This window comes from Strigops habroptila, chromosome 3 (assembly GCF_004027225.2).
Source record: "Strigops habroptila isolate Jane chromosome 3, bStrHab1.2.pri, whole genome shotgun sequence".
Taxonomy (NCBI): Eukaryota; Metazoa; Chordata; class Aves; order Psittaciformes; family Psittacidae; genus Strigops; species Strigops habroptila.
The window spans coordinates 85,177,832-85,205,443 of NC_044279.2; the positions used below are offsets into that span (position 1 = coordinate 85,177,832).

Here is a 27,612-nt window from a genome sequence, read left to right on the forward strand (position 1 = left end):
CTGGAGGAGTTTTCTTTATCTCTTTACTGCACTAACTAAACAGAAGATCTGCTTGGGGAGTGGTACCACACGTGGCCAACACCCTTCTCCTCTATTCATTAGAAAGTTGTATTGTCTAGCATGTCTTAAAGTTCTCATATGAATATTATAAGAATTAGACTTGCGTCAATGTAATTGAAGTAATATCTCTAGAAATACTGCCTTTCTGAATTTCTTGCCCTGGCAAACTGCACAGCTTGTCTGTTTAATGAACTGTTTGGATTGAATAGTTGGCAGCTCTGTGTCTTTTTTTTCCCCCCATTAATCAACATGGAAATACAGTGTTTAGTGTTCTTTCTACATCAGAAGTATAAAATATCTGATGTGCTGTAGTACTGCTGATCTTGGAGTATAATTTTAAGGAACTTTCACATTGGAAGTTATCAGGAGTTACATATCTGTGCAGCTCCCCATATCTGCAAGATACTCTTCCTTTTGAAAAAAATAGCCCTCATCTAAAACATGTCCTGAAATCTTAGGTCCCCTAAATGCGGGGTTTTCATGGGGCATGCTTTCAGAGTCATTTGCCCCTGAGATAATTTGCAGTTGCAAAGGCAACTTGTCACATGTAGTATACAGCGTTACATTGTGTAGAGTGACCCTCCACATCTTCCAGTGGTAATGTTGTTCAAAAATATGTTGTTCAAACTCGTGGTAAATTCCTCTTCTTGTGGGGATCAGTAAAGGCGTCATAGAGACACTGATTCAGCTGAAAGCGACTCTCATAGAAAGAGTTGTTGTTTTCCTCTTGGATGTAGCCAGACTTCGCAAGCTCTGTGAGCCTCTTTTCAGTACAATAACATTCCTGCAGTTTCAATGCTGGCGTGTTAAATGCACCTAAACGATGGTGGAGTCAAACTAAGGGCAAAACCAGACTTGTCACTGTGCTGATATGGTCGATGTCAAGGAGTACACAGGAATCCTTCTTGGCTGTGGTAGGTAGGAAAAAGCAAAGACAAGGTGCAATGTCCATCACACGGAGATTTGTCTTGTAGCACAGCTACAAAATGGTTTCTTGCAGTATAATCTGCATGCCACGCTGACAATGAAAACAGATACTCTATATATTTTATTTTGTTGTGTGATAAATGGCTAGTTTTCTTCAGTGTTTGCATGTGCATCTCTTGTTCTCCAGACTCTCCCTCTCTTAAGATTTTTTTCCTTAGAACCCCTTTCCAGAGATGTGCCATGGCAACCTTGAGCTTCATCACTGGCCTTACTCTTACACTTATAATTTCCAGCTGTGGCCCTGATCCTGCAATATGAATATGGTGATACTTCGCAAGCATCACAGGGAAACCCTCAGGAGTGTGTCAGGACTTCATTTTTATAAGCAATAGTAAGTCAGCTTTCTCAGACTTTAAAGTACAGGTTACAGTCCCTTTGGAAATTTTTATGGATGTGTTTCATCTTGGAGCTGTGCCACCAATGTCTGTCTATTGCTTTGTGATGTTGTTCTGACTCCTGAGAGATGTTCTTGCTGAAATTTTTCCAAAATAAAACTCTTGCTGTTGCAGCTATATTTGGACTAATAGTGAGATAAGTCATGGTTTATCAGATTGGCTTTCAGGACTTGCACTTCAGCAGGGCCGTGAGGTTCCGGAGAAAGTAAAGTTTATGCAGGTCTCTTAAAGCATTTCCTACCCCTTCTGGCCAATCCTCCTTTGCTTTAACCTAGAACTATAATGTTATGCCTCCCAGCACAACTGATTCTTTCTACCTCTCTACTCTTTCAGCTTACATAAAAGGAATTAATTTTATGTGTCCTGTTCAGAGTTAGGCTACCAAGTATTAGTTTAGTCACTGGTTTTGAGAAATATTTATATTTGCATAGTGCTGGAACACCAGCAATAAATATGTACCAAAGTGTTCCTTTTTGTGAGGTCCGTCTCTGGTCTCAATTAGGTGGTCCAAATAGGCAAATTGTGAAAAGGTTTGTGAAGAGATAAGGGGGAAGAATTAGGCCATAACAAGTCCAGAAGTATAGCAAATGTTGAGAGAGTTATAATAGCTATCTAACTTGATTCACTTATTATTGGTGGAGATTTAAGAGAGGAGAGGAAGAAAATGCTCATACTTTATAGGTGGAAAGGCAAAAGAAAAAGAAGTATTGCATTTGTTTAAAAAAACCCGAAACAACCAAAACACACCCACACACAAAAATGAAGTTTTATCTTATTCCCCTGCTCCTGTGAGAGTTTGGCACTGGCTTCCATACGACCATAAACAGATCCCTGCTTTATCTTCTGGTGTACAGTGACATCTACAGAGTGGAGCACATCAAACGACTTTCCCATTTAGTATCATGTCTTTTTTATGTCTGTTTTTCTTTTATATATTCATTAGTTTAAACTTACTACTTTATTTTATGCTTTTTAATGCATGTACAGTATTATTTTATCTTTGTATCTTCCCAAAGAGTTACTTCACTGTGACAGAAGTTAGTTTGATAGTCGTTTACACACCCAAACAGAAATTACTTTCTCTTGATGGGTAGAATGTCTAGTTTTACAGTGTAATGCCCTCGGAGATTTCAGTATTTTTGAGGTAAAGTTTCTTTCACAACTGTGGTGTTCCTAGCAAGAAGTGGGGTTTTGATGTTTTCAGTCTGAGTGCTTATTCTGAAATTATCAGACAGATGGCAGCATTATTAGATGTGTTCATTATTGAGGTAAATGTTTTAAATTATTTAAAGAAGATACTAAAATGTGAATTCCATTTAATTACAAAAAAGTCCAAACTAATAAATCAATAAAGGTACACATAGGGATTCTTTGCAGGATTTTTCTTTGCTAGACAAAATCTTTAATTCTATTGCATGCATTTTTGGTTGCTTTTGCTTCATTGACTTGTAGGTTTTTTCCTCTTTTCTTTTTTTTCTTTTCTTTTTGAAGTTTCTGCAAGCTTATTAGGAAGAAAATGTAGCTAGCTTCTGCAGTATGATTTTATTGGTGTTTCATCCTTTGTTTGTCTGGGCAAGACAAAATAGAATCCAGCCTAGTATATGTTTACAGAACATTGCCTGTGGATTCTATTTTCTTAAGACCTGAGCACATGTATTAACCTCATACACTGCAGATAGTCTCAGTAAATTCAAGACAACCATTTGATACATAAACCTAAACGTGCATGTAAGTCTTTGCAAACATATCCCTTAGGCTACTGAGGCTCCAACACTATATTTTAAAAAGGACTTTGTAATAGGTAGTTTCTTTAAAAGAAACTTAAATGGAGGGGAAAGCTAAAATTTTACTCCAAATATGAAAAGACAAAGAAAAAAAAAAAAAAACAGTGTTCTTATTTCTGCTGTCTTTAGAAAGATAATTCATTAAGTATGTGTAAGAATGTAGACACCTGGGCTCTGAACTTCATGGCTTTTATTGTTGATGCTTTTTATGTAAAGGTCTTAATTTGGGTATTTCAAAATATGCTCGTTGGGATTGATTTTTCTTTCCTCTTTGGTAACATTAAGTATATCAAAAGAAGGTTTAAAAATACTAAATAAATGTATATAAATGCATCAGGAGTTGTTTTTGTCTTGTTTTTGCCCCTACCAGGTCAGATACTATAATAATATTAACTGCAAACCAGATCCAGGCCTCGCTGAACTAATATACCAGAATGATAATCAGAAAATTGCCAAGTAATGAACAAACCCCAGAAGTTTTAAAACTTATTAAGTGACTGTGACTGATGAGCAGGTTTTATAGCCAAGGCTTTCATGTCTGAAAAATGACCCTGATAGTTTGCCAGCTGACATTATTGGTTAATTTGTCCTAAACTCATTTTTTGTAGAAGAAAGAACACAAAGTAAAATAATATCTCAGTGGAGCAGGAGGGAGCACTTAAAACCCACGTAGTAAAAATCTACTCATCGTATAAAATCCTTAGCAAAAAGCATTAAACCCCTTGGAGAAATAAATGAGTAAAATAATCTTTGCAATATATAAACAATAAAATATATGTAAGCAGTGAATGCTAGAAGGACATGAACAATTATTTTAGGTATTCAAAGACTCTTATGCTCCAATAAAAGATAAAGTGTGTAATAGATGAAATATGTCCATTCCATAAGAAGAAACAGAATAATAAAAAATGAAAATTAAAAAAAAAATGAATATGCTAGTGGTAATGCTTTAGCATCCAAAGGATGTCAGTGTTTTTCCTCTTATAGAGATCTGTAATGTGTCCAAACTCTGGATTTCTTTTCTCATTCTTACATTTGCAGGTTTTTAGTTGAGATTGAAGGAAGTAAGAAAAAAGAAAATTACAAAACACAGAGTTTCACAAATAATCAAGCAAACTTCCATTTTTATAGTAGTTTCAAGTATGTCTTTTCTAACATTAAATATAATCACAGGGCTCTTTTGATTGCTGCACAGTTATTACTGAAAGAGGCATCTGGAAAATGTCTTCCATTAGTTGTGGGTTTTGGCAGAGGCTAGAAGCAAGCATGGTCAGTGTAATTAAACTGACAAGTGCTTGAGATACTGTATTTGTTTGCTGTATGTACTTTCCTTCAATAAATATTAGTATTTCTTGTAAATCTCCTACTCTAGCTGGTGACCCTGACAACTTTAAATGTTAGTATAACATGTAACATGGCAGCATCGCAGGGGCAGCATTTAGGACAAAATGTTAGAAGCTTTCTTAGTAAATACCTGTTTGAGAGACTGTTTGCAATAGATGAGCAGCAGTAGATTTCTTCAGTATGAGCTCAGATCTGACAAAGAAGGCAAAATACCTGACTCCAGCAGATTTCTCTTAGTGAGCTGTAAAAACCCTTTGCTGGAGAAAATGAGCCCAGAGCCCTAAACTTCCAGTGCTTTCAAAACTTCATAGGCTTTTGATGTAAATCTTTACTCTCTCTCTCGAATAAATGTCAGAATACAGCCTGTGAACTTGTAAATTTAGCTGCTGTGGGGTTGAGCCGTACTGCAGATTTTGGGTGAATGCTGAAAAATGAATCATCTCCTGATGAGGTGCTCTTTAACAAGAGTTAAGTCTTTCTAGCTCACTTTATTTGGTTTCAAGTTTGCATTGCATTTTAAAACTTCATGTACCTCTTCATCTAGACACCTCTTTATGTTGTAAACCATGGTGAGACTGGACCAATCCGATGCAACCGGTGCAAAGCTTATATGTGTCCCTTCATGCAGTTTATTGAAGGTGGAAGGAGATACCAGTGTGGATTTTGCAATTGTGTAAATGATGGTAAGTGATGTTGCTCTGATGTGCGATTCATACGAATTCCATAAAACTAAAAAGAAACTGTATCCCTAAAATTATTTTCTTGACTTGATGAGAAAATAGTTTAGTGAGATGCAGTAACCAGGCCTATTTCACAAATAAATAATTTAAAAAAAAACCAAACCCAAAACTACACAAAAAAAATACACAGAAAAATTTCTTCAGTACAATTTAAAACAAAACGTATGAAAAATAATGCTGAGTCATGAAGTCCAGTCTGATACGTTCAAAACTCTATTTAAAAATACAGTGTTGATGTAGGATGTAGGGCTGCTTGTATTGCTAATGGAGAGCAACTTCTGTGTCAACAGAATTAATTTATTTAAGAAATCTAAGTGTCCAGCAAGAACCAAATATTTAGAACCATGTTAGCCCAGTTCTGTCCGTGACTGTGGATGCAATAGTTAAATAACCTATTAATCTTACTGTGACAAGTGTTGGTTTTCACAGAAGATACCATGCCATATTTGTTCAAGTGTGCTGCATGTGACTCATAACTGTTCTTGTACGCTTGGCTAAATCCCAAATCTTTGCCAGAACTAGCCTTTCTAGACATTTGTATCAAGTTGGATTTCCTCAGCTGGATCACAGTGGTATAGTGCTTTCCCTAATACAGTAATCTTTTCAGCTCTGACACGTGAACCTTGACAGACTCGTTCCAACTTCTCTTCTGCCTGATTCTCAAATATTTTTGCAAGCACAGCAGATAACAGATTTCATAGTTTACCAGTTTAAACTCTCATAAAGAGAAATTTAAATGCATTGTAAACATTTTAAGAAAGACATTTAAGTTGCAATGTCCATTTTAAATCATGCATTGTATTACTATTCTATCTTATATCCAACTCAGAAAGCACTTCAAAAAAAACTTTAATGAGGGCTGAAAATGGCCAACGCACTGAGTAGACACTCCCCCCATTCATATGCGCATTCACTTTTTACAGGCAAAAATGTGAAAAATAAGCATTCTAAATACACATTGATTGAGAAAAGAGGAGCTAAAACCTATATGTGACTCTTCCCCAGTGTGACTCTAACCATCAGACTAGCTATGTGGAAATTGGTGGTGGCAAACCCACTCGATGTCTTACTGCTTTAGAGTTGTGCACCTTTTATCTGTAGCTGCCGAAGGTTCCCAATGCACTTTGCTGTACAGTAGCCCAAGGTTGTGAACCTTGTAGAGCTATTTCCAGTGAAATGTTTTTGGATAAAGCAGTACAGGCTTTAGGCTGTACAGGCTTTCAGTGCTTTTTCTTGATAAAGCAGTACAGGCTTTCTGTGCCGTTTTAACTACTGTCCCTCTGCAGAGCTCTGGCTCCGGTAATTTGAATTAAGCTGCGAGTAGACTGTACCTATGAACAAAATAGTTGTTGTTAAGTCTGTATCCTGAGGGTAACAGGCTCCTGCCTGTGGAAATGACGTGGGTCAGTTTTACCTACTCAAACCTGACAGTCAAGAGGTGGGAGAATATGGACATTTATAGGGGAATACACCCTGTACTCCAAATACAAAAGGAGCTGTCATTGCTAGAATATCGTGGTGTTTTTGTTTGCTTGGGGTTTTTTAAGCCAGTGTTGGGGAAAAAAGCCCCCACCAACACTGCAACCTGGATAAGCGTTTAAACTCTTTCCTTGATCAGTAACAGGGAAGTCTACATTAATAAGTTATATGTGTTGAAAGAAGTTACTAGGTTGTTTCCCTCCTCCCCAAAACATAAATTTTTTTTCTTGCTCTTGTGTTGGCTTTTAGTCCCTCCGTTCTTCTTTCAACATCTGGACCACATTGGCCAGCGGGTAGACCACTATGAAAGGCCTGAGCTATCTCTGGGATCTTATGAGTATGTTGCTACTTTGGACTATTGCCGAGTGAGTATTTCCAGTATGCAAACTAATTTATGATTTTATGTCAAAACAAACAAAATCCTTTAAATACTTACAGTAGAGTAAACACACTTGTAAGCTGAATATCAGAGTCCAGGAACATTCTAGAAAATTTAGACAGATGTGGAAAATATAATGTTTTATTCTTTTGTGCTGCAGGGTATGAGACTAGGAAGTAAGAGTAACAAATAGCACAGCAAAGTTGTGGATGACCAGTTATTCACAGGTGTTTTTTGGTCCTAGCTAGCATGTTGCACTGTTGAAATTCTGATACAGTGTTGCATTTTAGATGCATGTCTTCTCTTGGTTTTTAAGACAAGACATATGCCAGAATTGCCTTCCCAATAGTGAAAACCTTCACAAGGGAATTTGACCTTTTAATCTTTTCCTGGCAAGTGTAGTTTTAGTATTCTGACCAGTAAGTACAATGGAATGGGTTCTCTCTCCTAGTATAAACTCACTGAAGAACTCATCCCACAGCCCACTCAAGTCACTGTAAATATATGTAGTTGATTTTATTAGAGAAGTCTTATTTGATACTTCTGAAAGCATAAATTACTTAAACTTTTCGAACTTTAGCTCATTTTACAAAACTGCATCTGTCCACATTATGGACATATTTTTCTGTTCTTGCTGAAATCAGGCAGAATTTTCTTCCTGTCATGGAACTGAGGTCATGATAAGGTTGGGAAAAAAAACTGGGCCCTACAAAGCCTTGAAGCAGAGACCAGTAACTTCCTCAGACCATCAAAGTGTTGCTGGTATGAAGAAAATGAACAGGTTTAATTCTGCTTCCTCACTAGGGTACTGCTCCAAAATCCAGTGAAATCCTTGAGATGACCTGTATGAATTTTATTGCAGTGTAGGTTAAATCCCAGAACAGGAGAGAACGTGAAGCATTGCAGAAACACAGTGCGGGATCCTCAGTGCACATCCAGTGTTGTTCCATCAATTTCGGTTAAGCTTTGCTGATTTCTGGCAGCTAAACTTTTGAAAAGTCATGCGTACAGAATGGCTCGGTGCCATTTTCACAGTTGTTCTCTGCACGGGAGTGTAACCCTGTCTGGTGCAGTTACCATCACAGAGCATCTTTTGGTGCTGTGGCTTTTGTCATATAGCTTAAATCAGGGAGTTTACTTGGTAAGTCATCCAGGATGGTCTCTCCTGTTACAAAGACCCGTCAATAGACTTACTAGAATGTTACAAAAAAGAAATCTCTTACAAAATTAACACTCACGCTGGAAATGCTAAGTCATGAAATTTTACAGACGTTAATGTTATTTTACAATTAATTTTTCATTTTGCTCCAAGTTGCAAAGGTTTAATTCTTTTATAAATCCAATTTAAGACCAGAACTGAAAAGCCATTTCCTTTTGGTGCTTATCAAATGGCAAGGATGAACAGCTGAAAGAAATGTTAACAAATAACAGCTGTTTTGCATTATTGTGCTCCTGCAAAGCGGATGTGGCAAGAGCACAAGTCCTTGTTTCTACAATATATTTGTCAGAACTTATGCAGGGATTCTTTATAAATGGCAGTGCAATACAAGGGTTTGGAAGTAGTGTTTGGTACAGTTTTTGAAAATAGAATCCAAGTACAGTAAACAGAACAGCTTTTAAAAATACTGCATGGTTTTAGTTCACAGGAATTAATCCTGATTTACATGATTCAAATAAAGAGAGATCAAGGGTGTAATGTTAAGTTTAAAGTGTGCGAGGGACTACAGGTAAGTCATAATTCAAGGGTTAGATCATGGTTTTCTTACATGGAGTTTTCTGAGGTTTAAGTATAATTTGGTTGAGTGGTCAGAACTCTGTATATGAAGGCAGTGAAACAGTATAACTGAAAAGCTGTCCTGAATTTGACACCAAGTAGTGACCAGTGCTCATCTTAATGGGAATTAGGAAAACCGATCTTAGGGAGTATGATGTTTACTGTTGCTATGTTCACTTTATATGATCTTCCTGGGTACATCTCTAAGCATTATATTGCTTTATTTGGAAACAAAACATCTTACACTTTTCTTATTACGGAAACTTGTGTCAGTAGTGTATGTCCCAATTTGATTGCCGCTTACATTATGAATAAGAGGAATTCCCAAAGGAATCCATACCAGCCCAAATCACTGCTGTGTATGCAGCAGTTCTATACATTGAATGTTCCACTCTCACACTTTGCTTATCTTACACAAAGTCAGTGTATTCTTGAAAGTACAGTTCAGCTGTCTAGAATGCCCTGGAGCATGACAGATAGGTGGCAGATGACCACCACTTAGTACTGCTGAGAACTGAGATACTGTAATTCTGGTTCAGTACCTAAGTTGTATTTTCTGTTTCCAGATTGGTTGGCAATCACTTAACAGTTGTTAGAGACAAATGCTAACAAAGACTGAATGTAAACATTCACATTAACAAAATGGTATTGCATATTGATGTAGGGAATGCAAAACCAATATGGGTACAGAAAAAGCCAAACGGCAAATCTATTTAAACTCTTGAATTCCAGCAACAGATGTTTGTGTTTCATCTTATCTGGTAAACTGTTAACCTTTACATGTTTTATTCCATAAGGATGCTATTTTCCAGTAATAATGTTTTATTCCAGGAGTGGACTTTACCCAGTGCATGTCGGCTTTCTGCAGTGGTTACTATTTATGATCCATAGCATTTTTCAAACAATTGAATGCTGTATTTAGATTGCGTTAAGGTACCACCTCTAAATCTTTCGACATAACAGAGCACTGTCTAATTTTCCCTGTGAATGGTCATTTTTCTGTAGAACAACAAGCCTCCAAAGCCACCAGCTTATATCTTCATGATTGATGTATCATACAGAAACATCAACAGCGGGCTAGTTAAACTCATATGTGATGAACTGAAGACTCTGCTAGATAAACTTCCAAGGTAAAGACATAAAAGTGTGCTTTGCTTGACTCATTACACGGCATTTTTCAGGCAAGTTTGCATGTTGAGAGGTAAAAACAAGCAATAGAAAATGTCCAGATTTACAGTACAGGCATTTTTGAGGTGATAGTGACCAAATGTTAATTTTCACTGCTGGCAGTTCTTAAACGTTGGTGTCTGGGTTTTACTGTATGAATGGAAAAAATATGTCATAGTAACTGCACATGCAGCTTGCATTCTTTTCCTTTCTTGTAGTGAATTCTAGTGGTGGTATCAGCTACCACCCAGCTTGTAGTTTTGACTTGCTGTAAAGTTCTGTTTACTGCAATGCTGCCTTTCTCATTAAATTAAACAGGAAAATACCAAAACCAGAATATTCAAGAATGGCAAGTCTCTCTAAAGCCACAGTGTTGGTGGCTCGTATCTTTAGCTCTTATTGTTAATTAGCAAAACTTTTAAAGCTTCTAAAACTGTGCTCTGGGACTTCTCTGTCCTTGAGAGGAGAGGAGAACAAATCTTTCAGGCCACAAATATTTTATTAAATACAGCACATTTGCTTTATGAGCATTAAACACACAATAGTAGTATTACTACTGATCAATATTAATGACAATGTACTACTTTATTGTAGTTTAGTATAATTTGTAGTATAGTGTATTAGGGGAGTTTTCATTAAAGTTTAAATAATGCAGACACACAGTTCAATGAGAACAGTGAAAACTGAGAAATTAAGTGGTTGTTTCTCAGTGAAGGCATATAAAAGCATTGAAGAACATACAGAAAGAAAATGCATTCCAAATAACAATACTTGCAGAGGGTAAACAGACTTAAATGGAAAGAATAAAGTGAGGAAGGGTGGGAGATGGAGTGGGATATGTTAAAAATCATTTATCATGTGTCCTTCTGGGATCTCTGTGCATGAAAGAAATTCCAGGGCAGAGTGAAGGGTTAGTTTGTCAGATGCCCATGTAAGGCCACCTCTCAAGTACTTTGTCATTGAAGATTACACTGGAGACACAAGTGGTTGATATTATCCTGAACATATCTTAGAGCTTTCCATCAGGATTGGTAATGACTTTGAAGATAATAAGCACCAAGGCTTGAACAGGGAAAGTTGAAGGAAAATGAAAGTAAGTGTATCTACATCACAAAAAAGACACATTAATTCTTCTCACCAGCACTGTGCAGATATCTGCTGCTAAATAATGTTTGCAGGGCCAAAGTTTTTATGTTCTCTGAAAAAAGCAATAAAAAAACATAAAGAAAGGGCAGGCCCTTCAGTTTCTTCAGACCCGTCTGTGGTCTTTAAGCAATAGTAATTAAAAAACAAAACAAAACAACAACAACAAAAAAACCCACAACAAAACACCACCAAAAAATGACAACGTAAGGCATTCCACCAAAATTTGTGCTGAAACTTCTCTTTTGGTGCTGAGACAAAAAACGTCACTGTGTGTTCATTTTCTGTTGCTGGACAAAGACACCTGCAAAAATATTCTTCTCTTACCACAAGAGGTGAGAGCCCTGTGCTGGGAATTCACCTTCTGCCCATATCTTTGAAAGGAAGGACTTGGGGTAGCAAAGCAGTCTGTGTCACAAAAGGGCCAGTTGGTCTAAAGGCCTGCTCCAGCTGTGACTGTGGAAGTGGCTGTGAAGCGAGAAGTTAGAAAGGATTAAGGTAGGTGGCTTGAGACCTGGTGTTGAGAACTCTGTTTTTGTAGACTTGCAGCATAGCTGAAAACACATTATTTGCTTGCTTGAAATTTTAGAGCAGACATTTTCAAGCTTATGTGTTCTGAACCAGAAACCCCTGGGACTGTATTTGGAAAAATAGAGAAATGTGTTGATAGGAGTTGTGCTTATGAGCTCAGAAAAATCACACTAGTTGTGCAAATATTATTTTTAGGTGCATAACTTAAAAAAAACCAAAAAACAAAAACCACAAACACAAAAAAAAAAACCCAAAACAAAACCCCACAAAACAAAAAAACCCCAAACAGATATTTGAAAGTATTTCTGTATCTATGATCCAGACATCTCATTCTGAGACTTTAAAAAGAATTAAATAGTGTGTGAGATGTATAGGCAACTGACCACTGCATTACAGCTAATCTTTAAAACTATGAAAGAAACAACTGGGTATTCAGACTGCCACAGATAAGAGCGGTATCTGAAAAAATTGTCCCTGATACCTGCTGTGTAACAGCTTTGGGAATCCTAGGATGGTGTGGAAACTTCTCTTTGAAGCAGGAAAGTGCTGTACGTACCTTGTCCTCATCAAGCTCTGAATGCTCCCCATTCATCACGTTACTAAGAAAATACCGTCTGAGTGCTGGGAATTATTAGAAATTTACATTTAGAAATGCCGCACCTGTTTGTGTTAGCATATCTTGGAAGAGTTATTTAAAATGCTTCTTTATGGAGTATGTTCGATGTAGAATATTGACTTGGTTTAGGTCAGAGTAGCCCCTTTCTCATCCAGCTGTGTTCCATAAAACATGAATGGTAGATTAACAGTCTAGACTCGTATGAGAATTAAAGATTGTAGATGAGAAAAGTTAATCCCCCGCCAAGCTCAGGGTTTTAGGTGAAGCTTGTGAAACTGCGGATGACAATTTGGGTTTTGGTTTTTTTTTTTTTCTCTGCAGACAAACAGAGTTGATTGATAGCCAGGGTAAGGGTGACAGGTTTTTTTCTATTTGCTGTAAGAAAAAACAAACAAGAATTGCAGCAATAGTGTATTGGTGGTGTTTCTCCTCTTTAGTTTGATTTTTAATTCTGCAAGCGTAAGTGAAGTCATGAAATGCAGCCTGTTGGTTTGCGGTGGAATGGGATGAAGGCCTCCCCATTGATTTTGGTGGGGCCAAGGCTTTACACTCCTTAGAAGGATAAGTATTGTCCAACCCTGGCTATGTTAGTGTGGTGAAGGCTCAGGGTGGCTGTTAAACACTCCCTTGTTGCTTCAGAGATTAGAGTGAATGATAAATAGTAGATGTTTTGCCCTGAGTGCCTGGTAATTGGAAATACTATGGTAGGGCTCTGTTATTAAATTCTTTTGGTGTGGTAGTAACATCTGTACAAGTCTGTGAACATTATGGTGTCCTGTTTGTGGGTTAGTATATTTCTTTGTTTTAACTTTTTTATAATCATAACTTTCCATGAGTGACTTCTTTTGTAAACTAAAGAAAAGAAAATCAGCTTGGCTATTTCTGTGGTTCTTGTTGTGGTCTCAGAAAACTTTGTGGTACGTAGCTCTACATCCTGGTGAGATTAAACAATAATTCTTGCTGTTCCCTTTTTACAAATGGAAACTGAGGCACAGAGAAATAAAATTATTTCCTCTCAGGTTGTAAATTAAATCAGTGGAATAGCTGGGAATTGAATAAGGGTTTTCAAGTTTCAGAACTTCGAATATGAAGGCTTTTAAAACATGCAAAAGCATTAGACTACAGACTTGGTGTTTGCTGGTTTTGTGACATCTCACTGTAAATTCAGTAGGCTGCTTAAATGTTTAATGCCTCTATACAGAGCATATGGGCTGACCTGTAGTAATTGATGCTGAAAGCTGGGTATGTCATTTAGGAAAGGAACACCCTGCTACGAAAAGGTGCTGTTTTGTTAGTAATTAAGACTGGGTTTTGGGATAGGACTGCCTTTTAGGGAAAAGGTCACTAAACCTAGAACTGCAAACCTGGTAAGGGTCTAACTAGTACTGTTAATTAATAATGCTGCTCCTAATGGCAGAGTAGGCTCCTGCTTAGAGGAGTTACGAAAACATGGTAACAGAGGCTGAGCCTGCTGTCTGCGGCATCCCTGCAGATGTAGCTCACAGCAGCAGTGTGCTAGCTTTGGGTGGCCCGAGAAGTCATTGGCAATAATGAGGAATTTCTACAGTGTGTTTTCTGTGCCAGGCACAGCTTTTGCTCCTTAAAAGTAGACCTGCTGAAGCAGACGATTGACCCACCAGAGTCACCAGATATTATTCCAGCCTAATTACTGTTCTTACTAGGCATCAGTCATTAATGTCAACGAATTACAATGTATCATAAATAAAGTGGATTTTCTGATTGTATCTTGTAACTAATTGTCCTGTTCTCCCTTTTCCATGTTTTAAGGTCAACATGGTTTATGCTTTATCTTAGGGATTTTTCACTGCTTGGATGGAATGCAGAGTTGATAGGGTTGATGTAAATATATATATATATTTTTTAAAAAAAGTAAGCAATATAGCAGTTGATTTTATCAGGGTGTTTTAATTTGACCTAAGGCAAAGATTGAGGTCATTACATCACTTGGTTGTTGTTTGCTTTGTTGTTCCCTGTACGAATAATTATCTGAAAGCAGCCTTGCATTGCAAAGGAATACTTTTATTGCAAGATCAGAATTTCAGAATTATAACCAGTTGGTTTTGGTTTTCTTACAGAGAAGAGCAAGAGGAATCCTCAGCAATTCAAGTTGGTTTTGTCACTTATAACAAAGTCCTCCACTTCTTTAACGTCAAAAGCAGCTTAGCTCAGCCTCAGATGATGGTGGTCTCTGATGTTGGAGAAGTTTTTGTTCCTTTGCTGGATGGTTTCCTTGTTAACTTCCAGGAATCACGATCTGTTGTTATCAAGTAAAGTATGATTAGTCCATATGAAAATAAGGTCTGAAAGCTTACGATATGCATTAATCCTTTCAGTCAGTTGTGTGATTGAGGGTGGGAGGGTACATGTATTTACTGAAATACTGTAGAAGCCAGCAGATGCTTCAAGTCATACAGTTCCACCTCTGAAGCAAAGAAAAAGGGATATCAACAACCCCCCCCGTGCTCAGTTGGAAAGCATGTTTAGGCCAGGTGTAGACCATGCATCTTCAGCTGTGCTCTTTCAAAAATGAGAGGGGGGTAGTGGCTGTGTGCCACATTACATATTTTTCCTCTTGCAATGTGTAGGATGCACACCTGGGTATGATCTAAGGACTCACAGCACACCAGAACTCCTTAACTTTCAGATACTTATTTATTTATTTATTTATTGCATGTTCTTTTATGTTACCAGCTTTGAAATAATGCATCTCCTAGAATTTAAAAATTCGTATTTTGTTTTATTCTGCCTGGAATCCTAAGAAATTGAGCAATCAAAATTATATATTTTTTTTAAAATACAAATTTGCATGGAAAACACCTTCCTGTCTGAATTGATATGTTACAAGGTAGTTTGGGGAGTATCCAAATAGCTAACCAGCTAAGACACTGATCCTTTCTTCTTTCATAGCTTGTTGGATCAGATTCCAGAGATGTTTGCAGACACTAATGAGAGTGAGACCATCTTTGCTCCTGTTATCCAGGCTGGCATGGAGGCACTAAAGGTTAGAATGTTCCTCTCTCTAGAAGTGAGAATAAGACTTGGTAAGCTGCAGAAGTTCCATTCGCTAAAAGGCAGCCCCAAGTCCTCCTACAAATCACAATGGGAAATGAGAAAAAAAAAAGCGTCACAGATTGTTTCCAGCACTAATGTTCCATTACTCTTAACAGTATGTCTGAACTGCTTTAGTCAAAATGAGAACACTAACAGGCATAACATGTGTTTCCAGATTGTGCTTTTTGGGGGAAACCAGTCCCTAGAGTCTATGCTACGTAGAATGGATGTTTAGGAGAAGATGAGGAGTAGGAGTCTGTTTCTCATTCAGAATTTGAGAGAAATAAAAAAGTGTATAGTTACTGCAGCAGGAACTAATGGATACTCTGGATGTTTGCACAGATACCCCATCATTGCATGTGTGGAGGGCAGGAAAGGAGTCAGTGTCAGATACAATTTTGCCCTTTCTTCTGCTTCTGCGGACTTCTTGTGCAAAATAAGATATTTATGACTATTTATGACTGAATCAGGTAGGGGGGTGGAGGGTTTCTGCTTAACTGACAAGTTCTCACAGCTTGTATGCAGCTGAAAATAAATCTCCAGGTCAAGATGCATCCCCAGTCACTTTCTGTATGTCCAGGACATCCTCTGAAATGCTGATATTTCCATGAAGCACTGCCAATTAAAAGGATGCCACCATGGTTCATTACAAGATTTGTAGGAGCAGAAAACAGCCAGTGGTGTTTTAAAATAGTTGATTTATCTGTAATCTGTGTATAAGTAAAACATGAACTTTGAATAGATAAATTTGTTGAACCGAAAATACACAACATTGCTCAAGTCTGTTTCTTAAATATTTGATTGATACCTTTTTTCTTACACCAGAAGGTGTGTGTGCAAAACATGTTTGGTTACTGTTTCTTGTCAGAATGCTCTTCCCTAATACTTGACTTTGGTGCTGGCTACAAAAGCAGCTCTTAAGTAAGCTTTTTATTTAGCTCAGTTTTTTAAAGTTATAATTTGTAGGGATTTTCACTGTGAATTATTAATATACCTGTGCTCAGGAGGACAATTCTTGTCTAAAAAGATTTAAAATGGATTGTGGTCCTATTTGAGATTAATTTTAATACACTTTTAGAAAGAATACACGTACATTTTAGAAAGTGTGTCAAAAGCAGTGTCAGTAATTCCTGCTGTGTATCGTGACAAACAGATATTTGGTAAGTCAGTCTTCAGCAGAATGCTTCTTAAAAGGCATTGAAGAAATTGGCATTTGTGACTAAGGATACTTATGCTTGAAATACTAGGGGTGAAATTTCAGCTCTATAAAATGTAAGACACTGTCTTCAATTGCATTTCTGCTTAGAAAAGAGATTTTTAGTTTTTGCAGAAGTATGCCTTGGCTTATTTTGAAATGTGGATTATCTTGTGAACATGTCAAAATCTGGAAGAGGAGGAGTACCAGAGCTGATCTGTGTCTGTGGTCTTGGGTATTGGCAGTTTTAACCTGGATGTTTGGTGAAGTCTGGAGCAGGAAAAGGACAAATCCATCATTCCTCCTTCATTCCCTTAATCACACCAGCTGCTTCTGTACTTGAAGACCTCAGAACTGCTCATTGCTTTTCATTTCACTTTGCTTTCACTTTGGTTCACCCATGAAGTGCTTGGGCAGCTGGACCTGAGGATTCCAGTAGATCACTTCCAACTGAAATAGTCTAGTTTGTTTTATTCATTCCCACTAGCTGTCTGAATAGTAAGCGATAAACTGGATTTTCTAAATTTTGATGGAAAAGCTTGTTAATAGTACAAAGAGGCCTGTGACACTGCCAGTGTTGTTACTCTCTTCTTCAGAATTCAGGGGTTTCTGTCAGGAGTCTGTCATCTCAGTAAATATTATGTCCTCATTAGCATTCTAAATAAGAATAGAAAACTGGAATAAAACTGGCAGTTACTTTGTTTCTTAGTGATAAGAGGAGATGTTCATTACAAGTTTTGATATTCCTGCATTTTAGTGTAGATTTGAATGTGGAATCTCTTCAGGCGTGTAATTGTCACTCATCTGTAAGTGTAGTGATCACTAGTGTGCCTGAATGGAAAGAACTAATTTTTCTGTTAAATTACATTTCGTTTTAATTTTTCCAATTTAATATTTGTACTGTTGATGCTTGGTGGTTGCTGCATAATGCTTGTATCCAATTGGGAAGTCTTCAAGAGAGATACTCCTAGTTTTGCCCATCAAGATTTTAAAACTCCTCTGTAGAAATTACTGTAATTATGCATCAGCCAACATTGGAAATAGATGATCTTAAGGTCCTTTCCAACACTAACCATTTTATGTCCGTGTGCTAGACTAAGGAATTCGCTGACGTAAAATTCCCAGTTTGTTTTGAGACTTACGTCTGTCAAGTTTTGAGTCTGTAAATGAATTATTTAGCTCTGAGGAACTTGCAGAACACTGTTGTCTGAGATGCCACAATGTGTGAAAATTAGGCTTGTTCATCTTAGCACTGATAAATATGCCAATATGGTGTCTTTGGAACAGGCTGCAGAATGTGCTGGAAAATTATTTATTTTCCATTCTTCATTGCCAACTGCGGAAGCACCAGGGAAGCTGAGGAACAGAGATGACAAAAAACTACTCAATACAGATAAAGAAAAGGTATTTTCTGCTCAGAGTTGACAAGGGACTCTTACTGTGCTGATTTTCTCTAACAGAACCTTGATCTTTTTTTGTTTCTTTTCTTTACAAAGATGTGTTGTTGAATTAGAAAATGTTCCCATTCTTAGTGTGCTTTGATTATGTAGGAATATTGAAAGTCAAAGTACAGTAGAGCAGCCATTCCCATCAATAACGAAAAACCCAGGCAGCAAATCAATAATTCCACCCATGAAGAGCCTTTGCTGCCTGCCCGTTCAGTGACTTAGTTCTCTAGAACTTACTGAAGTTGGTTCCCTACGTATGAGTACATGGGCAGGGGCAACATGGTTTTCACCAGATCCACACCTCACAACTTCCACTTAATGTTTTTTTTCTTCAAGTGGATATTTGGATTGTGGTTGGCTACCAATGGTAGCTGGTGTTATGACACTTGTATTCTTTCATTCTGTGCAGACGCTCTTCCAGCCCCAGGTAAATTCTTACGAGTCCTTAGCCAGGGATTGTGTGGCCAATGGCTGCTGCGTGAATTTGTTCCTCTTCCCAAATCAATATGTGGACATAGCCTCCATGGGTCTTGTCACTCTGTACACTGGAGGGACACTGTACAAGTACAACAATTTCCAGGTAAGTGCGGCAGGTTTCCTGCCTCTCGGGTAGTAATACCTGGGGATTTGTTGTTTTTCTTTGCATTTCAATGTGTGCTTTGATTCTTTAAATGGTTTTGTAGTCACTCTGCTTTTTACTTACAAACATCAGGGGAGACAATTCGAACTTAGAAACGGCAGATCAGGCTCAAGTAAGTATTTTGAAACAATAATAAGCTGGTTGATATCTTAAAATTAAATCCACTTCCTATGCTGGCATCTGAGAAGGGAAGTCAATTACTCCTGTATATAAAGATACAAATGCTTACAATAAAGACCCCCCAAAACAGTGTTAACAAGCCTTGTGTACAGGCTCACGAGAATCTCGCTGGGCAGTAGGGGACTTTCTCTGTGGCAGGAGCTGACCTGCAGAAGCATTTTTTGCACAGTCACCAAGGCTACTCTGCAGTTGTTATGGCTGTGCCATAAAATCCTAGCTGGGCTGCAAGGTGAAGTGCAAGAGCAGATGGTACTGGATGTCATTTGATTGAATAGAAATCCTTGATGTCCAGGCTTAGTGATAGATTGGTGGGTACCTGTGTACATATGCTTCTGTTAACAAAACAACAGTCAACATTTTAAAATATCTTTTTAAAGGAAAAAGAGAGCTGTGAGGGGAGCCGGTTTGGTGCCGGGGATGGGGGGTCACAGGGAGCAGGGAGAGGGTTGGTTTTCTGCCGTCCTGCTGCCACCCGGTGGTGAACTGCAGCTTTTGCTCTTGCTTTGTGGTTCTAGCTCGATGCCGACAGCCCACGGTTCCTAAGTGACCTCCGGAAGGACATAGAAAAAAAGGCCGGATTTGATGCAATAATGAGGGTTCGGACAAGTACAGGTAATGGGGCTCGCTGGGAATGAAAATAAACGTGAATGCATGTGAGAATATATCATTTTACATAATATAGTGCTGTAGAGATCACTTGAACTTCATTGCATACCTCTTGGAAAGTAATTGGATAGACTGAGAAAGTGTCTTTCCTGTATATGCTTCCATAATAATTATTTTTTAATTGTAAAGCTACTGATCATTATGCATGCATCTGGGATTGCAAGGAAGTTGTATAAAAAATACTTGCGTGTTCCTTTGTTTTCCTACTTCAAATGATATTACTGTGTCTACTTTTCAACCATTCCTTCTTACCTCAGGTGCAAGTATCTGAGAAACAAACCCACACAACATGGCCAAGTCAATGGCGCAAAAGGTTCTGCGTGGTCTCACAGTCACAGCACAGCTTCGTGGCCACTCCCACTCACCCAACTGTCAGAAACTGCCATCGGCAAGGACAGTTGGTGGGGCCCTGAGGCTGCATATCCTAGAGGAAAAAGGATTCCTGTTTCAGGAAACAAAATTGACTGCCCATAAAAGGAAAGCCACAAAGTAATGTCAATTTTATTTGCTGTTTTTAAATAGAAGGCTACATTTGGTTTTTTTAATCTTGTAGGCTTCAGGGCTACAGACTTCTTTGGTGCCATTTACATGAACAACACCACAGATGTAGAGATGGCAGCAGTTGACTGTGATAAGGCAGTGACGGTAGAGTTCAAACATGATGACAAACTGAATGAAGACAGTGGAGCCTTAATTCAGGTAAAAAAACCTTAATTACCTGTAATGTTGTGAAATTGTGAGCAAGAACTGCAGGCAGAACAGAAAGAAGTTATGGTGTAAGACTGATGGGAACATGGCCCACCTTGCACACACTAAAAAAAAAAAAACAAACAAAAAAAAAGGTTTTAATTAAGTATCCAGAGGTTGCAGTGCAAATGATGCTCCTTGTGACAGTCAGTGTGCTCACCCACCTGTCTATTCAGGGATGATGCCACAATGCTTTCACAATGCTTCCTGAGAGCCTGACAGCCATTTTTTCCCCCATTTTGTTAAATAAGTTCATTTGGTGTACAAGATTCATTACTTCTTACACAGAAATGGTACCTGTGCTATCGAAGCTCTGGCTTGCACACTGTCCACTGGCTGTCCTGCTCCTTGGGCTCTTGGCACTGGGGTGACAGAAGCCCCTGAGACATGCTGCAATACATCTTTTGTTAGGAATGGGAGCGTCCCACCCTTTGGTGGCCTGTCGTTTACTATTCTAGACTTGTTTAGTCATGACCTTTTTCTCATTTGATGACAGAAAATATTACAACTTGCAAGGTTTTAAACTTAAGCTACATAATTATCTAAACTTTTTGTTTCTGTTGTGCTTGGCTTTTAGCTTGTGCCTATAAATACATTTCATAGGTCAGCAGTTAATCCCTGTATGAACGCAGCGCTGGGAAACACCCACTTTGATATGTCTGAGGTCGCTTCCTAGCACCACGGTGTAGCAGTGACGGGTGTAGATTTATATTTACAGCTCTTTCATGTGAGAGGTACTTGTGGAATGCAACGTTATGTTCAAGTATCAATATTATATTGAAGTATAACTGGAGACATAAGGAAATTCTTAAATTACACGCTCAATTTTTAATGGTAGCTGTTGGCTACAGGGGTTAGCAACACCTCTTGTTTCACTTCATAAGCAAGTTATTAATGTAAAAAGAACCACTCAGCTTTTCTAGATGAGAAAGTTTTCCTGTCCTGTTTTTGCCAGGAGCTAATGGGATGGGCAGAGCACTTCTCAGCAAGCATCTCATTGTTTGTATGGAGTCTTTGAACTGTTCAAATATTACCCAAAGTATGATTTACAAATTTATAATCAGTGGACTCCTGTTTCCAGATGATACCATCAGCATGTAGCAAATGAGAGTAATAAGCTTTTGAATCAGTCATATTATTGTCATAGTCATGTCTATTATACTTCCATAAAGACCACAGGGATGTTGGTCCTACAGCTCTCAGCAGCGCTGCAGTAGTACTGCGAGGCTAGGCTGTCTTCACAAGTAATTATATGCTTCCTATGCACAAAGCAGGTGAAGCTTTTTGTTTTAAAACAAAAATAAATGGTATTTCATACTTCTCTTGCAGTGTGCTGTCCTTTACACGTCTATAAGTGGGCAAAGAAGACTTCGCATACACAATATAGGTTTGAATTGTAGCTCCCAGTTAGCGGATGTCTACAAGAGCTGTGAGACAGATGCACTTATCAACTTCTTTGCTAAGTCAGGTAAAGTTATAACAGAAAGATTTTCTTTCCTTTTTTACTTTGGGGTGGAGGAAAGGGAAGGAAGGGGAGCTGGAGTGATCACCTAGGGGCAAATCATGTTTTGTAACTTGCTCCTCCAAGCCTGAGCAACTCTTCAAGTATTATAAAATTGAAAAGACAGATTTTGTATTTTAGACATACTGCCATAAAGGAAAGCTTGTGAAGGGAGCTACAAACATATAATGCACAAAACTGTGCAGTAGAAATGGACTTCCTGACATAGTGTTGGAGGTTTGGGCTTTTTGGTTGGGATTTTTTTTTTTTTCTTTTTTTGGCAAAGATGGATAAACATCCTCCCAGATGCTGTCTGTAAAAGAGACTACAAAACGGCCATAGACCCCAAGTTAGTAGAACCAGAAGCTAGCGGAACCTAGGTACTTCCAAGAGTACACGTCTGTCTTTAGCACACTCCTTTATTCTTCTGTATTTGTAGCTTTTAAGGCCATTCTAAGCCAACCGCTGAAGACGGTCAGGGAGATGCTGGTGAATCAGACAGCTCACATGCTGGCATGTTACAGGAAGAACTGTGCCAGCCCCTCGGCGGTAAGCCAGGTAAAACCCGCCTGCACTCCTTCCTCCCCACGCCATGCACTGCAGCAGATGAGCAGCCACCCCTGCACCATCACAATACAGAAAGGAAAATTTTCCTTTTCTTTCAAATACAATTAAGAACAGGTGCGATTCAGTGGGAGCAAGTAGACAGCCTTTTTTTTTCCTGCTGGAATTTTGTGCTAAATCATAGAGATTTCATTTTTCTAATGTTGTTACAGATTTTGGTATTCTAATTTCTGGCAAATAAGACTTACTGTCAAAAAAATAAAAATAACGTATGTTAGTAAACAGCCTGAATTGCACATAGGTGATGGATTGCTGGAGTGATAAATACCTGATGTGTCTAGGGGGAAAAATCCTTGGTGATTAAGATAAGTCTGTTAAATCCTTTCTTACCAAAGGGTAGTAAGAAGCTCTAGGAACCCGATTAGTTATGTTGCTCACTACTTGAAAATTCCCTCAACTTAAGACATTCTTTTATAAGTTCAGAACATTTGGGAAGGTCGAACTGAACCAACAGGAACATGTTGGCAAATCCTCTCAGCAATTGTTTCTGACAAAAGTCTTTTTCCATTTCAAACAAATACTGAACTAAATCCAAATCCCATAAGCACTGGAATTTATATATTTATTATATGAGATGTCACTCTGGTTTGAAACAGCACACACAAAAAAGTTTTGTTTGGTTGGGTTTTTTTCTTTATTCAAAGACAAGAAGCAATGTTTTATTGAAATGTATGAAAGTCCATTCCTCCTTCCCACGCACCTGGGCTATACCATCTAACAAGCTTTCTTTGCCTCTCAGCTCATTCTTCCGGATGCAATGAAGGTGCTGCCCGTTTACATGAACTGCCTGTCCAAGAGCTGCGTGCTAGTTGGCAGGCCAGAAATTCCAACCGATGAGCGAGCTTACCACCGCCAGCTGGTCACCTCTATGGGGGTGGCCGACACGCAGTTGTTCTTCTATCCCCAACTTCTGCCAGTTGTGAGTATGCTGGTTGTGCATCTCCCCCTTTTCACTAATGGTTTTCAGCATGCTGCCATCTTGTAGTTGTGCAGCTGCAGGAAATGTTCTGCCTGCCAGGCAAGTGCTACACTAGCACGCAGGATTACGTTTTTATGGCAAGGTAGTCGCTAGTTAAACTAAATTGAGGAGGGAGGGTAGAACCTCTAGTTTAATGGAAAATAGGGAATGAACATCATCAGTCGCTGGCTTCAACATCCTCAAAGGCTCCAAGTGTACATTTAGCAAGGTTTTTGCTCACACTAATGAAAGATGCCGGCTCTACTGAAGATCAGTGCTGCTCTGCAAGTGTTTCCCCACTTACGGCGGGCCTTCCTTTGCACACAGTGTGTTAACTGAAAAAGAGGAGGTTTGATTTCTAATTCCTCTAATCCGGAAAGGAACCATTAAGATGTGCTAAACCTTTTGATAGTTACTTTTCAGGATCTAATTAGAGCTTTACTCACCTTGAAGTCACCAAGTCTACAACTCTGGCACATTTTTGCCCCACAGCACAGCCTGGATCTGAAGAGTGATGCCATCCCAGCTGCCGTCCGCTGCTCTGAGGAACGTCTCTCCGAAGGAGGAGCCTTCCTTCTGGCCAATGGTCTGAGTATGTTCCTGTGGCTGGGAGTCAGCGTACCCCCAGAGCTCATCCAGGGGCTTTTCAATGTGCCATCCTTAGCACACATCAGCACGGAGGCTGTGAGTAGATGGAGACTAGTCCCTTTTTCACAATTTATGTACACCCGAACATACATCATCATCTAACATCCATCAAATTTTAATAAAAAACCTTTTGACAGTCTGAACACTTATGGGAGACAAGGTTTCACAACGTTTTTAAACCTTCTTAAACGTATACTGTTGCAGATATTAAAGTCTGATTGAATGGGTGTTGCTAAAATTGGAATGAAATGCTTTGCAATAGTTACAACTCTCTCTGATAGTGAATTTTCACACAGTGATTAGATGAAACTAAAAAATTTGCCTAGGCAGATGAATCTTTGAACAGATGATTTATTTTTCCTGGTTAGAATGAAATGCACAGTAACTTGCATCATAATTACCAGCAGCTAATCTCATCTGAATTTGTAAGAGATGTGACTGGAATTTAACAACCTGCCATGCTTTCATTCTAACAGACATCACTGCCTGACCTGGACAATCCATATTCTAAGAAATTTAAGTCAGTACTGAAGCATATCCAGAGCCAAAAGCCCTACACTATGAAGGTAACTTCTCTCTGACGCATTCCTCATCCCTGTTCAAAACAAAACCTACTGGTAGGTGTAAAAGGTTTTACGTATCAGGAATTTTCCTTTATGTCATTGAGTTCCAGCATGCATTGTATACACGAGTATCTCAAATGTGCTCAGTTCTCATTAATCAAAGGAGATTTTCAGAGGTAGTGTAAGTCTAAAGGTTACCATTTTATCCTGCACACCTTAATTCACACTAGTCTTTCTCTCCTGTGTTCATAAATACAGCTACCGAAATGTGGAGATTTATTAGTTTCTGTCCATCCCATCTGTCCATCCCTCCCCCCCACCCCCCGAAGAGATGCAGTAATAGGTGCAGGGAAACCACACTCCATTTAGTATGATTGTATCCTAAAAATACGTTTCTCTTCTCTTTTTAGTTGATGATAGTGAAACAGCGGGAGCAACCAGAGATGGTTTTCCGACAGTTCCTAGTAGAAGACAAGAGTATTTATGGAGGAGCATCCTACGTGGATTTCTTATGCTGTGTTCACAAGTTGATCTGCCAGCTGCTCAGTTAAGGGAACTCAAGTATAATGTATAAGTTTCTTTTGGATTTTGCAACAGGGACAGTCCTTGCTGCCTGAAAGCTGGCCCACAGCTCCACTGTCCCCAAGCATCCTGCTGTGCTTTAGGGAACCTTGCCTGTGCCTTTTTTGCACAGTCTCATTTCACACAACCTCTCACCCAGTATTTAGCTTACTTAGAATAGGAAGTTCTGCACTCAGGTATTAGTCCTCTGGGAGTCCTGACTCTTTCTCTAAGTGAGTTGCCAGATATCAAACTGTCAATGCTTAAGAGCATATGGTATGCAGTTATTAAAATGTAATTATTCCTTTTGCTAGTCTGAAGTTGTACTAGAGCCAGGAAAGATGCTAGAAATCTATACAGAAGTGGAAAAAAAAATACAAACCTGCTTTTTCTAAGTGAGGGCATTCAGCTGATGGGTTTGCAGTAATCATGTAGTTCAATTTGAGTACTTCAGCGTCCTTCATGTAAAGCTAAACCCTAAAAAATAATGCCCTTTTTTTGTAGAAGGAACAAGTATTACTTTCTCCAGAAAGAGAGCTCTGGGTAACCTTCCGCAGTTGGGCTTAGCCAGGACCCAAAAATGCCTCTGTTTATAACTGGATTTGAGTAAGTTTAACAACAACGGCCCACAGGAAGAACAGGATCAAACAATCCTTTTGCTAAGTTTGGCAGATAATGCTACACTAACATGGTATAATTCTCTAGTCTTAAGGGCAACAATTAATTTAGCATACTATTTAATTATATTTTCAAAATTGAACATGTTAGGTTTTATTTTGTATATTGCTAACTGGAATATTCCTAATAGAGCTTAGATAAGCGCCTGTCCCTCAGAATTTCAGTGGCGGGTCAACTCTAAGACAGTTGACACATTAACCAAAGGTTACTTGTGGTGCTATAAAAAGAAAGCCTCTGGTTTAATACCAGTTCTGTTACAGCAACCTCCACTCACATGATCGATGCATTCAAAAGTCACCGCTTTGAAAACTAAGCCTCTGCTAATACCAGTATTTAAGGTAGAACTTAGAAAGCCAGAGTCTTGGGAAGAGCTGTTTACCTCAGATACTTCATCAGTCTATCTGTATCTTTGGGACCAATGCCTCTATATGAGAGGCTTCAACTCTGCCAGACTTGAGAAGCTACAGCTGCAAAAATCAGTATTTCAAAGAAAACAAAAAATCCTCAAAAGTAAGGCCTAGATTTGGGCCTCAAAAAAAAAAACCAAAAAGTGCCTTTCAACATGTTAGTGTTGCTACTTAGGGTTAATCATCTTAATATCCAATGAGCAGTCAAGATGCACATTTTTTGATTTGACAGCTTATCAAAATGGATGTATTCTTGTGCATTGACTGCACACTCTTAAAGTAAGTGGCTGTATTACAAAGGGATCCTTGGACTGAACTCAGCTGCCAAGGCAAGCACTTTTTAGCTGAAGATGTTACCCTGTAAAACCTATCTGTTGCCATTCCAAATCAGTGTACTTTGTAAAATGACACCAGCAACTCTGTGTGTAAAGAAATAAGCAATTATTAAATATCATCATCGTGTGGGCATTTATTATTTCAGATACTAAGTTAGGTTTTTTATGCTATCAGCTTCTGCCAAAAGGTGCTGCTGAGCACAGAAGACCTCAGATCAAATAACTGCAATGTCAGGCAAAAGCAGATAGGGCATCACAGCAATCTGTCCCTGGATTGTGCAGTCATTTGCTGTTCTCTAGTAAGTAGAAGATTTTACACATACATTTTCTGAGATGTTAGGTAAAGTGAAGTGGCATCTGTCTGTTTTCTCCCAGGTGTGAGGTCTTCTGTGTTCAATCATAAGTCTTGCGCTATTTTTGTACACTTTTTTCCCAGGGCACATTTCTACCAGTTTCCATTTCCGTATTTCATTTTTTTGTGGAAGGTCTCGCATTTTCAGCTGTTACCTGGAAATCTGTGGTGCTTGAAGTGACCACCCCTTAGGTTTGAAGTTTGGGACAGACTGCTGCTGTCAGATAGCAGTTTGCCACCGGTGTGTTTTGTGTAGCCTGCCTTTTTTTTTCACTTTTGTAGTGCTGTGGTGTTTTGCTGCCACCTAATAGATTGGTATGGCAAATGGCACTGGGTATAATCTCTGTCAAAAAACGGAGTATTAAAAAAAACTACTGAGCCATATGGCTTTCTGGCTTCTTGTGTAAGTGGCATGGACAACCATTGGAACCTTGTGCAGAGAAGTTTACACAGTGGTAGCTTACCTGTTGTACTGTGGACTCTTGCGTGTTCTTGGCCCTCTTGGTAGTCAATGTACTTCTTAGAGCAAAAGAAGGGATTCACTGACCATTACTATTAGTTGCTGATTCGTGGATAGTGGGAGTATTTTGTCACTATGGTTCTATTACAACCACCTTGGCTTTAGTAGGCATACAAGA

At 38.6% G+C, this 27,612-nt stretch overlaps 1 protein-coding gene across 13 annotated transcripts in view; it reads left to right on the forward strand.

The window, feature by feature from the left end:
• Positions 1-27,354, forward strand: part of SEC24D (SEC24 homolog D, COPII coat complex component) — a 212,554-nt gene extending 185,200 nt beyond the window's left edge. For all 13 annotated transcript variants that reach the window (XM_030481066.1, XM_030481062.1, XM_030481063.1 and 10 more), the window contains 15 exons: positions 5,115-5,253; positions 7,039-7,154; positions 9,948-10,072; positions 14,496-14,687; positions 15,328-15,421; positions 17,954-18,070; positions 18,524-18,694; positions 19,450-19,546; positions 20,154-20,299; positions 21,677-21,815; positions 22,288-22,406; positions 23,212-23,391; positions 23,923-24,114; positions 24,555-24,644; positions 25,052-27,354. In XM_030481066.1, the coding sequence (XP_030336926.1) occupies positions 5,115-5,253; positions 7,039-7,154; positions 9,948-10,072; positions 14,496-14,687; positions 15,328-15,421; positions 17,954-18,070; positions 18,524-18,694; positions 19,450-19,546; positions 20,154-20,299; positions 21,677-21,815; positions 22,288-22,406; positions 23,212-23,391; positions 23,923-24,114; positions 24,555-24,644; positions 25,052-25,192 (2,058 nt within the window). In that variant the 3' untranslated portion in view covers positions 25,193-27,354. The remainder of the gene's footprint in view (positions 1-5,114; positions 5,254-7,038; positions 7,155-9,947; positions 10,073-14,495; positions 14,688-15,327; positions 15,422-17,953; positions 18,071-18,523; positions 18,695-19,449; positions 19,547-20,153; positions 20,300-21,676; positions 21,816-22,287; positions 22,407-23,211; positions 23,392-23,922; positions 24,115-24,554; positions 24,645-25,051) is intronic.
• The last annotated feature ends 258 nt before the right edge of the window (positions 27,355-27,612 follow it).